Source organism: Etheostoma spectabile, chromosome 10 (assembly GCF_008692095.1).
Source record: "Etheostoma spectabile isolate EspeVRDwgs_2016 chromosome 10, UIUC_Espe_1.0, whole genome shotgun sequence".
In the NCBI taxonomy this organism is placed as follows: Eukaryota; Metazoa; Chordata; class Actinopteri; order Perciformes; family Percidae; genus Etheostoma; species Etheostoma spectabile.
Genome location: NC_045742.1, coordinates 21,541,728 through 21,556,160, shown reverse-complemented (window position 1 = coordinate 21,556,160; position 14,433 = coordinate 21,541,728). Strand labels below are relative to the sequence as shown.

General features: G+C 40.3%; 1 protein-coding gene across 4 annotated transcripts in view; it reads right to left on the bottom strand.

The window, feature by feature from the left end:
• Nucleotides 1-14,433, bottom strand: part of unc5a (unc-5 netrin receptor A) — a 140,394-nt gene that overhangs the window by 48,556 nt on the left and 77,405 nt on the right. For all 4 annotated transcript variants that reach the window (XM_032528057.1, XM_032528059.1, XM_032528060.1 and 1 more), the window contains exon 3: nucleotides 1,453-1,596. In XM_032528057.1, coding sequence (XP_032383948.1) covers nucleotides 1,453-1,596 — 144 coding nt within the window. The remainder of the gene's footprint in view (nucleotides 1-1,452; nucleotides 1,597-14,433) is intronic.

Genomic DNA, 14,433 nt, shown 5'->3' with positions numbered 1-14,433 from the left:
ACAAAGGGATTGGTGGCAACAACCATGTTGCTTATTACAGGCTGCCTGGCTGGTTCAGAGATGCTTGTCTGCTGCCAGAGGGGCCCAGCATCAAGCAAAAGCAATTGCATTACTCCTCACTCCTCCCCTACCACCCACTCTCCTCTCTCCAGCCTCCGCCAGCCTCCAGCTTCCATCTGTATGAGGGCTTGGAGCAGCCACACGAAAACACAGCCCTAAGGCGCCTGGACAAGAGCTCCTGCAAGCTTGGCTGACTGCATGGGGCTTCACATTACATCTCATTGGATACTCTTACCCTTGCACCAAGTCCTGCTATATACATTTGTCCGTAAGACCAGGTTGAGGATTACACAGGTAAAATTGGCAATGCTTTTTTTCTTACAAGTGGATAAGAATGCAAGGCCATTTGTATGTGATGAGCTAGACAGAACACTGATAGCTAGCAGGGTGGCACAGATTGGATGTGTTCACCCCGGGTTTTGAGTTGGAGCGATTATTACTGTGTGTTGTGAGGGACTGAGGGTGCGTCTGTGAGCTGCCGGTGAATTCCTTTAAACAGATGTTGAGCCTGTCCTAACCAATCACACTGAGATAAACGTTAAGACAAGCAGAGAGTTTTATGACATTCGATTTAATTAAAGCCGATACAATGGGACTTGGGGAGACTGAAGACATAACAGTCCCGGAAGGCTCAAATGTATGCAAGTGTGTATGTGTGCACACCCGAATGTGAACCGGTGCGTGCACATGGATTCATTGTCATTAAAGCATGCGTGTCCTTATCTTACATCTAACTGTTTTCGTTGAGCTCTCAAACAAGGTTGGGGTAATGAATGTGTGTTTTCAAAACGTCTGGCGGTTTGGAGACAGTGCTGCGTTTGGCTCTGTCTGGAGTAATGCATATTTATGTGGGAATTAATAGGCAGAATGCTTTAAAATACTCAAATGTAAAATGGCTTCTTCTAATAAAGCTTTTGAGGCTGCAGCAAAGGGATGACTGTGTTCCCCAGACAGATTTATGATTGCTGCACAGCAATAACTTTCAAATCTGTTTTTATTCCAGTTACTTTCAGAGGGATCATCGCTGATATACAGTTTCCAGTGGAAAATACGGTCATGAATACTCAATTTTAGTGTTCCATTTTTTTTAAAGACTGCCTTCAAGCAGATGCATTACTCTGTTTCTTCCTGCCAGGGTCGAATATTTACTTCTTAAGTAGAATCGCAGGAAGATGATTTAACTAAATTGTAATCACAGTAATGCACAGTGGTGCACAAATCATAATGGTCTCTGGGCTTATTGTTCAATGAAAGTAAGTCCCTCCCCAACCAAGTGGAAAAAAAATCATTGTTCTAATCCAATCTTATTACAAACTAGCATGCAATATATGAGCACCTTGTTAGGCAGCGTTTGCACTTGTGATGACAGTGATTGTTTTAAAATGCACTCACAAGCAATCCTGATGTACGCCTTTTGGCTCTTCTGGGTTCCGGTGGTGCTCCAGGCGACACACTGACACCAGTACTCATCGAGCCCGAAGATCTTCTCCACCTGCTGTCTTGTGATGTCAATTTTCACCTGCATGATTGGCAGTGCTGCAAAATAAACACAGGAATAACAGTCAGAACTGGGGGGAGCGGAAAGAGCGCGGGGTTTTTGGTGTTGAGGGGCTGTAGAATGAAATGACCATAAATATTTCTCCAGAGAAAGAAACAAATACGTTCAACTGAATCCTTTGGTGCATTTTGTACCTTGAACTAAACTGGCAAAGTAATTAAAAAAAAGCGAGCAGAATAAACAAACAGAGGGCCATAATCATATATAAACAGAGTGCTTGTTAACTGAGGAAAATGAGAAGAGAGCCTTACAGCTATCCTTGGTGTAATTTGGAAGGTGTTAGAACACCAACAGTTGGGAAGGAAGGAAGCGTTAAACAAACACTCTACAAACAAAAATACTCAGCACGGCCTGCTTCTCTATTATTAAATCTAGGAAGGGGGAAGAGTTCACAATCTATAGAGCATTTCCACAACTGTGTTGATAAAAGTGATGATGCTGTAACACAGGGCAAAAATAGCATTGTTGCTTTTCAAGAAGAAAGTAAAGACAACACTCCTCTAAACCAACAGAAAACTGGGACAAAATCCATTCTCCTTAACCGTCCAAACAATATAGTGATGTCAGAACCTTGTCTTTTTTTGATATTTGAGAAGCAATCCTTCATTTCATTTTCCTTTGACCTTTTATTTGGGACCTGTAATCTACGACCTTGATCCCTACCATGTGTCCTAGTTTCTCTTCATTCGGATAAAGAGATCTCCGTGCTTTCCCTCAGCTTCCAGCTCTCTCCCTGTCTCATCTTTTCTCTCTGGGGTTTTCTGGAGGGAGAGAGGGAGGTGCTGAACCTTTTATGAGCACAGAACATTTTACAGTCACGGAGGACACATCCCCAAGACTGACAGAGTAGCACATACCATGCTGTATATTTAAGCTTCAATGGAGGGCCGCTCTTCAACTGCCATTTACATAAAGGCACTTTGAGACACTCATACACTCCACTCACAACACTTGATCTGTCTGCAGTGATCATTCCCAGCTCCAGACTGAACCTGACGGAAGCTTGGCTAAGTGGCGCCTATCAGGCCATCAAACCTAAATAGCAATTACAAAAAGCACTTGTGTTGATTCAGAGTATTAATCAAACCATAAACGGGGAATTTTTCCTGAACAATTTGAGGAAACCTATACATGAATCTATAGAGGCCTGTGTGTGTGTGCGTGCGTGTGTACGTGTGTGTGTGTGTGTAGGCTGGCGCAGTGGTGACATATGCTGTTGGGGTAGAAAGTGGAGTGGCTCCATTGGCGGCAGGCACACGGTGATAAGTAGCTGTGAGGGTCACTGGCCGACCCCCCCCCCCCCCCCCCGTGTATTCGTGTCTCAATGTGGTACATTTTGCTATATGCAATCACAGTAAATGTGAGTACATGTGCAGTGAATCCAGGCCTGAAGCGCCACTCTGAGCACCAACACCACCCTGTGCTGTTTACAAGATTTCCCCAACAATCTCTTCTCGGCTAAAAAGGAGGAGAAAAAGTGATATTTGTATGTTCATATTGGCTTTAATAATTCAGCAAAAAACCTGTCAGAGTTTGAAATTAAAGGCTGGATTGACGAGTTCACTCTCATTTACTCGCTTTCTTTCTCTCAATTCCAGCTCTTCTGTCAGATATTTGTGTGTGTGTGTGTGTGTGTGTGTGTGTGTGTGTGTGTGTGTGTGTGTGTGTGTGTGTGTGTGCCTGCAGTGTGTGTGTGTGTGTGGCACAGGCAGAGAGAACACCTAAATGCTAAAACAAATGGCTAAAGTAACAAAAGGGGCACTACAGAGAATGAGCAAATGGAGCAGAAGAAACCCTCCTCCTCCCTTCGAATGAGCAGCATGGCAGCATTTGGCTTTCCCCCTAAAACATAAGATCTATACAAAATTTGCTGTATACAACAAGACCCTCTCCATATGCAATTTAAGAACAATGCTTATTCTTGCAGTTGCAGTTTGTGTATTTAAAAAAAATCGTCAGCTACATCGACAGAAAAATGAAATAATTTAATGCAGAAGGAGCAGTTTTTTTCTTGGTTAGACACACACTTTTATTTACAGTACATGCAGCAATGTGCAATTTGCATCTTGTACACTAGGGAGGGAAATGTTTTATATGTGTGTGCTTGCTATTATGCATTAGTCATTAATAAAATCCTTAAAAAGGCAATGCATGCGATATATGTACACGTGACTGCAGCAATAGTGTGGACGACAGAGATCAATCTGAAGAGCTCTCTCAAACCTGAAAGTTAAATGAAACTAAATTCTGAGAAACTGTTACAGCCTTGGATAGGAAGAACAAAGGGAACATCTGATGGCCCTGATTTAAACTGAGCTCAGCCGTTTACGTTTGCAAAATGATTTGGGAAATATATATTGGAATAAATACATTTGGAATTCGTCAAAAAGCCGTGTACTGTGCTTTGCATGGCTCTACTTACAGTAGAAATTCATTTGATTAATGCAAACAATCCTCCTCGTTTGAGCTTGTGGGTGAAAAGAATAGATCAGTATGGAGATGCAAAGAATGAACAAAAGCAACCTGAAGTGAGAAATCCTAAGAGGAGCAATTTGAAGCTATGCTTGCCGGGGTAATTGCATTCCGTTTCCTTATCTCTTCCTGTCTCTATAATTACCTGCTTTCTGTGTCTGACACCTTCCAGTAACACTGCTGTCCAATTTCACTCCAATTAATAAGTAGGACAAAATAATCTCATCACTTTGTTAACAAAACAGGACTGTAATTTTAGCAGTTATGAAAGATTGGACAGGCTTCTATTTACTGTTGTTTTCTAAAGTCGATTCCACTGGGAGGGCTGTATGCAAAACAAAACTTTATGAACATAACTTATACATGACTGATAACAAAACTTCACCACGGATTCAAAGAAAGCTGTGTCTTTATGGAAACTGACACTTATGACTCAATTATTTCAATATCGATATACTGGTTAATAGTATGCTCAGCTGCCTCCAAGGTGTTAGGAACTAAAAAGAGTACGAAGAAATTTACACTTCCTTTCTTGCAAGATACTGAGCGTGCACTTAACATTCCTGTTAAATGATAATTAAAACATGACACCATTCCCCGAGCCTTCGGTTTGATCTGCGGCCCATTTATAAATGAGCTCATATCCCAAACCTCAGTGAAACTATAATTTTAAAGGGTGATTATGTGATTGACGCTGTGTGAATTCTGGGCGTACAGCTGGAACCCTGGTGAGTTTATTTTTATTGGAATGCAATGGGACAACTTACTCGGCTGTACTTACCCATAATATTTGGGAAATACACATCTCCAAGCTTTGTAATATTGCACTGAAATGAAGAGGTAATGCATGCTTGCACACCGACACACACAGTGCCAATACCAATAAAATCAGCTCCTGCCTTTTGGTGGTAAATATCACTTCACACTCAAAACTCTGTTTGACACAGATAGATGAATATGCATAACATGTTCTTTGACACACTGATACCAGATGGCAGTTACAAGGTAATGCCTGGTTAATGTTGTATACACAAGACCTGGCTTTGCAGATGCAGTCCCACATAATGTGCACACACATTAGCCCAAAATGAGCCCGTTAAATATATGAATGCAGTCCAAAGTGATTAGTGCAATGTTTGTGCTGACAGACAAAATGTGTGGAAAAGTTATTAAACAACTCAAGTTTAACCTTGATGTTCATGTATCTGTCGCTATGTATCCATCCACACGTTTGAGTTGATTGAATTTCATGAATATCGACTCAAAAAAACACGTTCGGTCTCATCAAATTTTCTCTTGAAAGATATATGGCTTATGTGATAAACGCTGATAGAAACGATATTTGCCGAATAAATAATGAATTGCAATTAAGTTTCAGGTCATTTTATGGTTGCAACCCACCACAAAATAAAGAATAAGTTTTAGTTCATTTCTGCCCAGTAGTTCTTCTCTGTTTGCAAACATGGCGGATGTCAACAAAGACAGATTTAAGTGGACAAACAAGGAGACAAAACACTTTTTCTATTTAATTTAGGAGCAAACTATAACGGCTATTTTAGAAATAAAAAATCTAAGAAATGCCATAATTTATCAGGAACTCAAAGGAAATGGAGGTTAGGACATGCCATGGGACGTCCTCCAGAGTAAATGGAAGGCGCTCAAGCCCCGAGACATGTCTCAGAAAATAGAGTTGTCTTGCAACTTGACCAATATTGATCATTTGTTGGTAGATGGCCTGATCCATTTTGTCTAACAAAACTTTGTTCGCAAATGTTTGCTTGAATGTTGAACTGCGATTCAGTGCGAAACTGAATGGAAACACCTTAAAATGTCTAAAATCAATTCAATTTACCATTTGATCGCAAACAGCATGTGACGTCATTACGAACAGATTTGTATTTGTTTCAAAGCCGTTTTTTTTTTTTTTTTACCAAAATTCAGATAATTTGATTGACAAGTGGATGGAAACTAAGCTTATAACCATCAGAACTGATGGTTTATTATCTCTGTTGATATCAGCTATAAGGTTGTAGTTTTCCTGTGCTGGAATATTCCTATAGTAACAATAGAGTGGTCCTACACTCAGAATGCAGAAACTAATATTTTATATATATAGAATTAAAAAAAGTGAACAAGGTAAAGTCTTACTTTTATGCAATGTAAACAGTTATGCTATCTAACCTGCTGTATTATTAATGCACTTACTTAATCCTCTTCGTCCCCTGTGGAACAAGGCCACAAACCGCTCCTTGTATTGTTCCCCATGGCAACATGTTGCCCAAGATAAGTTTCCTTCTGGCCAGCTCACAGGTCCTTTTGGTCCTCTTCAGATTTTGATTAATGCAGTACTCTTTTTCTTGACAGAGCTGATATGTTAAAATAAATAATGTAGTATTTCCAAGGGTGGCGGGTAACGTAGGTAGGCTTAAGCCAACCCAAATGTTCCTTCCTAAAAGATAGCAGAACTCTATCTTTGGTATAGTCTTGAGACAATTTGCGTAGAAATTCCCACATTACTTTGTAGAAATTGAATACATCCTTACTACCCAGAAGCCATCAATACCCACCTGGGTATCGGTGATGGTTACACCATTACAAGTAGAACTCTAAAACCTAGGTAACATAAATGCATACTCAAAACATGTATTAATCAAATAAAATTAAGAATGAAGAGCAGTGACCTCTGGACATTGATTGATTGGCAATTCTAGTGTCTTTTTTTGGAGAATATTAACCGTAAATAAACACAGATAAAACATTTTTTTTACCTGAAGAACATGCAGGGAAGCTTCAGTCTTTTTGGGAGTGCCTGGCATACAGTCCCAACAACCTCCAGCAATTGTTGCCTGAGAGGCAAAACCCAGTGCGAAAAAACCCTACAAATCACTCAATGTTCCTTGTAAAGTTTAAGTGTTGTGCTTGCACAGTAAAAATTAAAGACTGGACTATCAGTAGACAACTTTTACAGAGATTGCAGTGAGTAAATCAAACTGATTGACTGACTGATATAAGTGTGGGTGAATAATGTACCCCCCATTCCTAATTTGAAAATGACTCCCTTGATGTCCTGTGATTCAGGTCACATAAACATACAGTTCTGTTAATCAATTCTGAGCTTTATCTAAAAGAAGTATCCATAAAAGCATCCAGGCTGTGCACTCTGAGAGACACCAAAGCAGACACACTGTTCTGCCTCAAGACGTCTTGAGTTTTAGCAAATGAAACAAAAGGAAATAAAAAAAAAAGGCTGGAAGAGATGCAGACTGGCTGAGTTCATGAATTAACTGACCCTATTATTGTAGGGTGGAGCTTGTTGCACGTCTTCAGGCAACAAAGTAAAATAAAAGCTAGATTCACTGACACACACAGACACATGATTATTTACACATGCACCCCATTCAGATGCAAAATAAAGAAAAGTAGCACTTACTGTGTGTGTGTGTGTGTGTGTGTGTGTGTGTGTGTGTGGGATGAATTTCACCCTGAACCAACAGGGGTTCAACACACACAGGGTAAACATCATTGGACTCAATCCCGGGTGAGTCGATATTGGGCTTGTCTGAGTGCGGGACTTTATTTTTCTCTCCCTCACTCTTGTTTTCCCAGGCTGTGACCTCAATTCCATAGGGGTCATTTGCTTATCAAAGGCAAGGACTGGAACTTGCAGGTCCTGAGTGTGTATTCATTGTGACCAAGGAAATTCAATTAGGCGGCATCCCTACTATGTGTGTGGCTGTGGATTCATCAGTGGATATAGGGGGATTAGGGTTGGGTGACTCTACATCAGGAGAATGCACCATTTCTGGGGAGAGAGTTCACAATGGTTGAGGAGAGACATCACAGATGAATACTTTTAAGAATGCACTGTCTGTACATCCTGGCAACCAGTCAAAAGCATGCTCTAAGTGTTTCATTTCCTCCAGCTGGTCGTCTTTGTACAGGATGGCATCAGTGTCATCAGGAGCACCATGAGTGTCCAGAGCTTCTTTTCAAAGAACCCACAATGCACTCTTCCTCAGACCAATTCCTTCACCTTTTATACATTATAAATACTGACACCAAACCAGGCTGTCAAAAACAACATGGAGGTAAAAAGTCTAAAAATACAGGTACCTAACAACCTGTACAGTATTTCCAAGTGCAAATAATCAAAAGTCAATCCCAGGTTACAGAGCCAAGGGCATAACTGGTTTATCATCAAGTCTTCAGACTTTCATTACCATGTTAAGCAGTGCGGTGATGAGTGGCCAATGCACCCGACGTAGAGAGCTGAGAATGGCAGGTGGCGCCATAAGCGTCTGTCCCCTAACAAGGATAACGTGGCCTTCTGAGTGAAGCATGGCTCTATTAAACAGAAAGAGAGATGGGAGAGGGAGGGGGAAGGGATTGGGGGGGGGCGCAAAATGTCACGAGTTGACTGGGAATACAGTAGCCTCCCATTCAGGGATGTTGGTGAGGTTGCTACTCGAGTCAGTGGGACAGTGTTCTGGGTCAAGGCTCTGCCTCCGGTTATGGCCAGCTTTTCAAGAGCTTCTTTTGATTGAGCTATCCATTTTGCACAATGAATGCACGCTGCAAGGCCCCTGCTGATGCTCTGAATGTCGTTACAGATTATTCATGGCTGACAAACAGGCGAGCAGGTAGTGCTCCAATCAATCCGGCTAGGTTCAGCCCAATGCCACTCCAAGGAAACTCAGGTGGAGCCTAGACAGCAGGGTGGGAGAGTAAATGGTGCAGGACTGAAGAAACACTAATGAAAGTCATGGACTAACGGGCCTGTTTTGACATTTTGCTCCGTTTACTAAGTGACTGGAAGTGCAGGTCCCTTTAACCCTTTAATGATCCCACCTAGAAAACGTAATAATTAAAAGCCTAATTAATCTCTCTCTCTCTCTCTCTCTGGAGCACTTTTTAAAGAAGAATAACTTAAATTCAAAAAATTACTATTTGTAAGACAGATTCTCTTCTTGTAGTTTTCAATAAAACGTTGCCAAACCGTATTCATACTTAAATCTGGATCCATACTTTGGGCAGAAGTTGCACTGGCCCCCATGGGTCGAAGTGAAGTCCACAACTGTTATGGTAAAAATGTTTTTAAAAGTCATCACACTTTTCTGACTGTTTGAAATTAAACAAAATCAAAAAAATATGCCAGTGGTTAAAACCTCAACCATAAACAGGACATTGAGAGAGGGATTTTTTTTTGCAATTAACTCCCTGGGGGGAGGCCACCTGAAAGGTTTTGGTGCATCCTGGTAATGTTTTTGGGAGCCTTAAGTATCATTTATGCTTCGGCATCAAATCTACTGCGTACCTACGTATTTTGGTACAGACCCTCGGCCAGATGTAGATCTCTTGAAAAATCCGATCGTGGTCAGAAAGCACAGGTGAGTTTCCCAACAATGCATCTAGAGTCGATACTCGCTCCCAAGCTAATTACTCTCTCTCACTTGCTCTACCACACACTCCCCACGATAACACACATGCTGGCTCTGCTATTAGATCAATGCACACACCATCACACAAGTATAAACTTCAGGCCACTTACATGGCTATGGAGAAAGCATAACCATAAATCCATGCTTAACCAAAAATTGTGCTTAGCACACCTCATCCAAGTGGTAAGAACAACTACCTTTTAAACAAGATATTGCAACTCAAAATGTGCTCTACCAACAAGAGACGCCTATTGGAGGGTTGCCAATCTATTCATTTAGACCTCAGATGATTAAGAAATTAATTGACGTACACACGTTGCAAGCCCCATTAAGAGTGAGATCTTCAAGAAATGTCACTGCCATATTTATCATTGACACGACACCACACAGGATATCACAACAATGCAGTGTACATAAATGTTCCAAGATGCACAGGTGTTCACAGGTCTAGAACGTGATAATGAATTGATGCACACGACTTCAGAACTTTTACGTGTGACCGAGCGCAGACATTGCAAAAAAGACGTTAGAATCAGCTTTCCATTTGTTTGTTTCACATTTATATCGGGTCACATGCCACCACAGAAAAGCCACAACCGATTACATCAAATGGACATTAATTCCAAGCAATGGATTTTTCGATTTACACTGTCCTTCCATAATTTGTTTATCTAACCTTTTCTTAACAGTGCACACACACACACACACACACACACACACACACACACACACACACACACACACACACACACACACACACACACACACACACACACACACACACACACACACACACACACACACACACACACCCACACACACACACACAGATGTGATTTACCACAGTGCCCTTACCAAAGTGCCCTTGTTGTAATTACTCTCCATCCAATATCCTGACCCTGATGATTGGCAAGAGCAGAACTTCTACATGCCACAGTCTTCAGGCTGGGAGTGACTGGGAGCTGCTCCTTTATCTCCCACACACACCTTGTCCTACCTCGCATGAGAACACGTCGGAGGTGACGGCCTTCAGCACTTTGCTTCTGCTTCCATTACATTCTGCAGAGTGGGAGGATCTGATAGAATGTTACCCACATGAAAGCCCTGATAATTTGCTCAGGCTAACATGTTTCTCTCCCCCTTGTCTGACATGGCCTTGGGCGCCGAAGTAAATAAGGAAAACTGCTTTAGGTAAGTCAGCCTGGCTCCCATCTGGTTGCAGAGTGCTCCGTGCCATCCAAATTGCATTAGGGTTTTCCCCACCCTCCTCACGATCGCTTTGTCCCTCTTGGGCCTTTGGCCGGCAGTGTTGTCTTTGAGTTAGAAGGCAGAGGTTTTTGGTAATCCAATAAAGGTGTGTGGGCGCATGTAAATATTCAGCACAACAACAAACAGCATTCAGTAAACAGCCTGGGGGGAACACAGAGGCTACGAAAGTATTTCTCCAAAACGCAACAATTTGTTTTTCTACATTTCTCAAGTACTGAAATTCCCATTTGTTTTTATGATAACATGCATTATTTGTAGATGCATATTGGAACTTATACTGAATTATACATTATGTCTATATATATATATATATATATATATTATATAATATATATATATATATATATATATATAAATGTTTTGAGTCACACCGAGTAGCTCCCCAATTATATCTTTGTATTTGTAACTATGATTTAACCAATGGCCTGTTCATCACGTGTTTATTTTTGGTGTCATTCTAAACACCTTCTGTCAGGTAGAAATCAGCTGGTGTTTTTTTTTTTTTTGATTTCTGGAGAATGAGAATATAGCAAGTAGGCCTCCTTTTAGTTAATTTCTTGCTTTAGCTAAAAACCCACATAGTTTGGCACTTAACCACTGTGCAGCCTCTCTACCTTACAAGTAATGGAGAAAATATATATAACAGATGCAGATAGGGAAATCAAAACCAGACTGCTAAACCTTAAAAAAATCATGATATGTGCACAATGTGTAATCTCATGGCATGAAAAAAACTAGAGATGCACAGATTATAATTTATAGGCCGATTCCGATTTTTCATTGAGTCTGACCAGCTGATACGGTTTTTAGCCGATTCCGATTTTATTATTTTCTAACCAATTTAAAGCACACAAATATAAATTTTCTATCTTTTATTTAAAAGAATTTTTTTACATTTAATAGATAACCGATCACTATAAAATAGAATTATATAAATTACTCCTGGTATCTAAAGCGCAAGTCCATTTCCCTCTTTTCATATCCCCAAAAAATTGATATATTTAGCAAACTAAACTTCTGTAGGGTTATGTATGAAAACAGGGAAAACAGGTAATAGCAATAAAATATATAATTAACCAATAAAAATCGAATAAATATAGCCTTACAGTATAAAGATATTTCTCAGAACAAACACAAAGGCCCGTTTGAACATCAACAGTAATGTTACCTGAAAACAGTGTGTAGTTCCTTTTTTTAGCAAGTTTGCTTTATTTTTCATTGTGCATAAATGTGAACAATGTCGTCAACTGGCTTATCTGCTAATGTTAGCTACTAATGGTTACCTCAGAACAATCCAGCAAATAGACGGCATCCTAGGTGCGTTACCTGAAACAGATGATTTAACCTGACTGCTCATTTTATACATGGTTTAGGAACAAAACTAAACGCTTAGGGAAGGTTACTACGTTTTTAACGTTGGTTTTTAACAGTATACATCCCCACTAACCTGGAAAGCGTTTTAAAACGTTAATACAGTGTGTCTTTTTTTATACAGCGGCCAGCGAGGCGTCAGAGGCAGAGGGACGTTAGCTTCTTATCTGGGGTCTGATAAACAGTAAATTCATCAAAGTCAGTGTGCTCAACGCTATTTTCCGATAATATTTCACTGGACCGGCCTGAGTACGATTTTCATGTTCCAGTTTTTCAGCCTATGAGGTGGGGAGAGAGAGAGCGGCTGACTGTTCGCCTGAGATCAGTGGAGTAGACTATAATTACGACTTTAGGACATTTCATAAACAGCTGATTGAGTGGCAGTGCACCGCTGCTACATGCATATAGCAGAAACCTTGCGTGTTGCATGATGGTGCGCGATGTAAATCATGCAGCACCCAAGGGAATTTTGACCGTCATAAAATCGATCATGGCCGATGACATGAAAATTGGCCAACTCCGGTCACCGGCCGGTCAATCATTGCATCTCTATAAATAACAGATTTTAGGCATCATGTGTCAACATTGGGCTATGATGTAGATACAAAACTGTTGTGTGTCTCAAAATCAATCTTTCTTATATAAAACAATGCCCTCAGGTCTTACCTACCACCCTCACACCCTGACACACAAGCATGTGTCCCTGAGTACCATCCCATGAGTACTAATTGAGAACTAAGAAGTCTCACATAATGGTCAAAATAAAGCAGTATTTTATAATAAAAATGTTTCATAATATGTTTTTTTGCCCCCTGAGAATCCAGCAGAAGAGAAGAAAACAGAATATCAAAGAAAATGCTTTTTTACTGCATTTAGCCTGTCCTGTGGTGTAAGAGATGAAAGAATGACTAGATATTTAAATAATAACTGGACAATGTTCACAGCCTTAATCTGTTTAAATCCCCCTCTTGCCCCAGTGGCCATATGGTGTTGAGTCCGTATGGTTCGCGTTCCAATGTGAACTATTTTGTCGAGTCCAGATTTGACTATAATGCGACGCACGAGGGGATGAAGTGCTGCAGACCGAACACGGACTAAGCCTTTAAATATTAATTTCTTTGTTCAAATGTGACTGTATTAATTATTAATACAGTAGATGCAAGACGGAAAATTGTGGACTTGAAAAAATAACCTGACGCTGACAATTGACAAAATGGAGTGAAAGTACAGAGTGGACCACAGAGCTTGGTTTGATGTCAGAGGTACCAGATGTTGGGGGTGTGGTGTTGGAATAATATGGACGGATGCGGCAGAGATTATACACTGTTTAGAAAGGAGCAAATGATGATTTAAAAATCATGATAATTAAGACAAGATATATTCTGAAGATTCGCAAAAATCACAACTGCAGCTGAGTTCCATTTTCCATTACGGTTATTTCCTTGATTGAGCGATTCATGATTTAGCCTCTAAAATGTCAGAACATCGTGAAATATGGCCGACAGCCCAAGCTGACATATTCACATTGCTCTGTCCAACCAAAACCTAACATTATACCGTACACTATCATATAAGACAAAGAAAAGCAGCAAATCATTACACTTAGGAAGCTGTAACCAATTCATAGTTGGCAGTGACTCCATTCAATTCCTAACACACACTACAAAACACACATGCAATTAAGTGAATAGACAACCCATGCGCAGCATTTAGCAAACACACTGCAAATACACACAACCAAATACAAAAACACTCTGCAAATACAGGAACAATGCAAAAATTAAAAGCACACAAACCCCGAAAACAAATGCAATAGAAACTGCATCCAGTTTGAACAAAAGGGAGTTCCCCAGAATTCTAAGTGGACAGCTTGATTTTCGACCCCCCACACACAGAGAGAGAAAGAAAGAAAGAAAGAAAAAAGAGAGAGAGAGAGAGAGAGAGAAAAAAGAGAGAGAGAGAGAAGAAAAGTGTAATAAAGAGGCAACATATAAAGGTGCATATTCATTTTTCCATATGGCCCTAGTCTTTTACAGTATTATCAAAGAGCAACAGGTTTATCTACCGAGTTAGAGACTGACTTGACTGAGCTTGCCAGCTAACAATAGTTAAAGCCCATATATGTTACTGAAAAGTAGAACACCTATTAAAAATGGAATAAAAAATTAGGAAAACAAAATATCCACTCCCTCTGACATAACCTTGCCTTCCGTTGTATAAAATGGATGCAGAGTGGTTCTATTGCATTTGTTTTCGGGGTTTGTG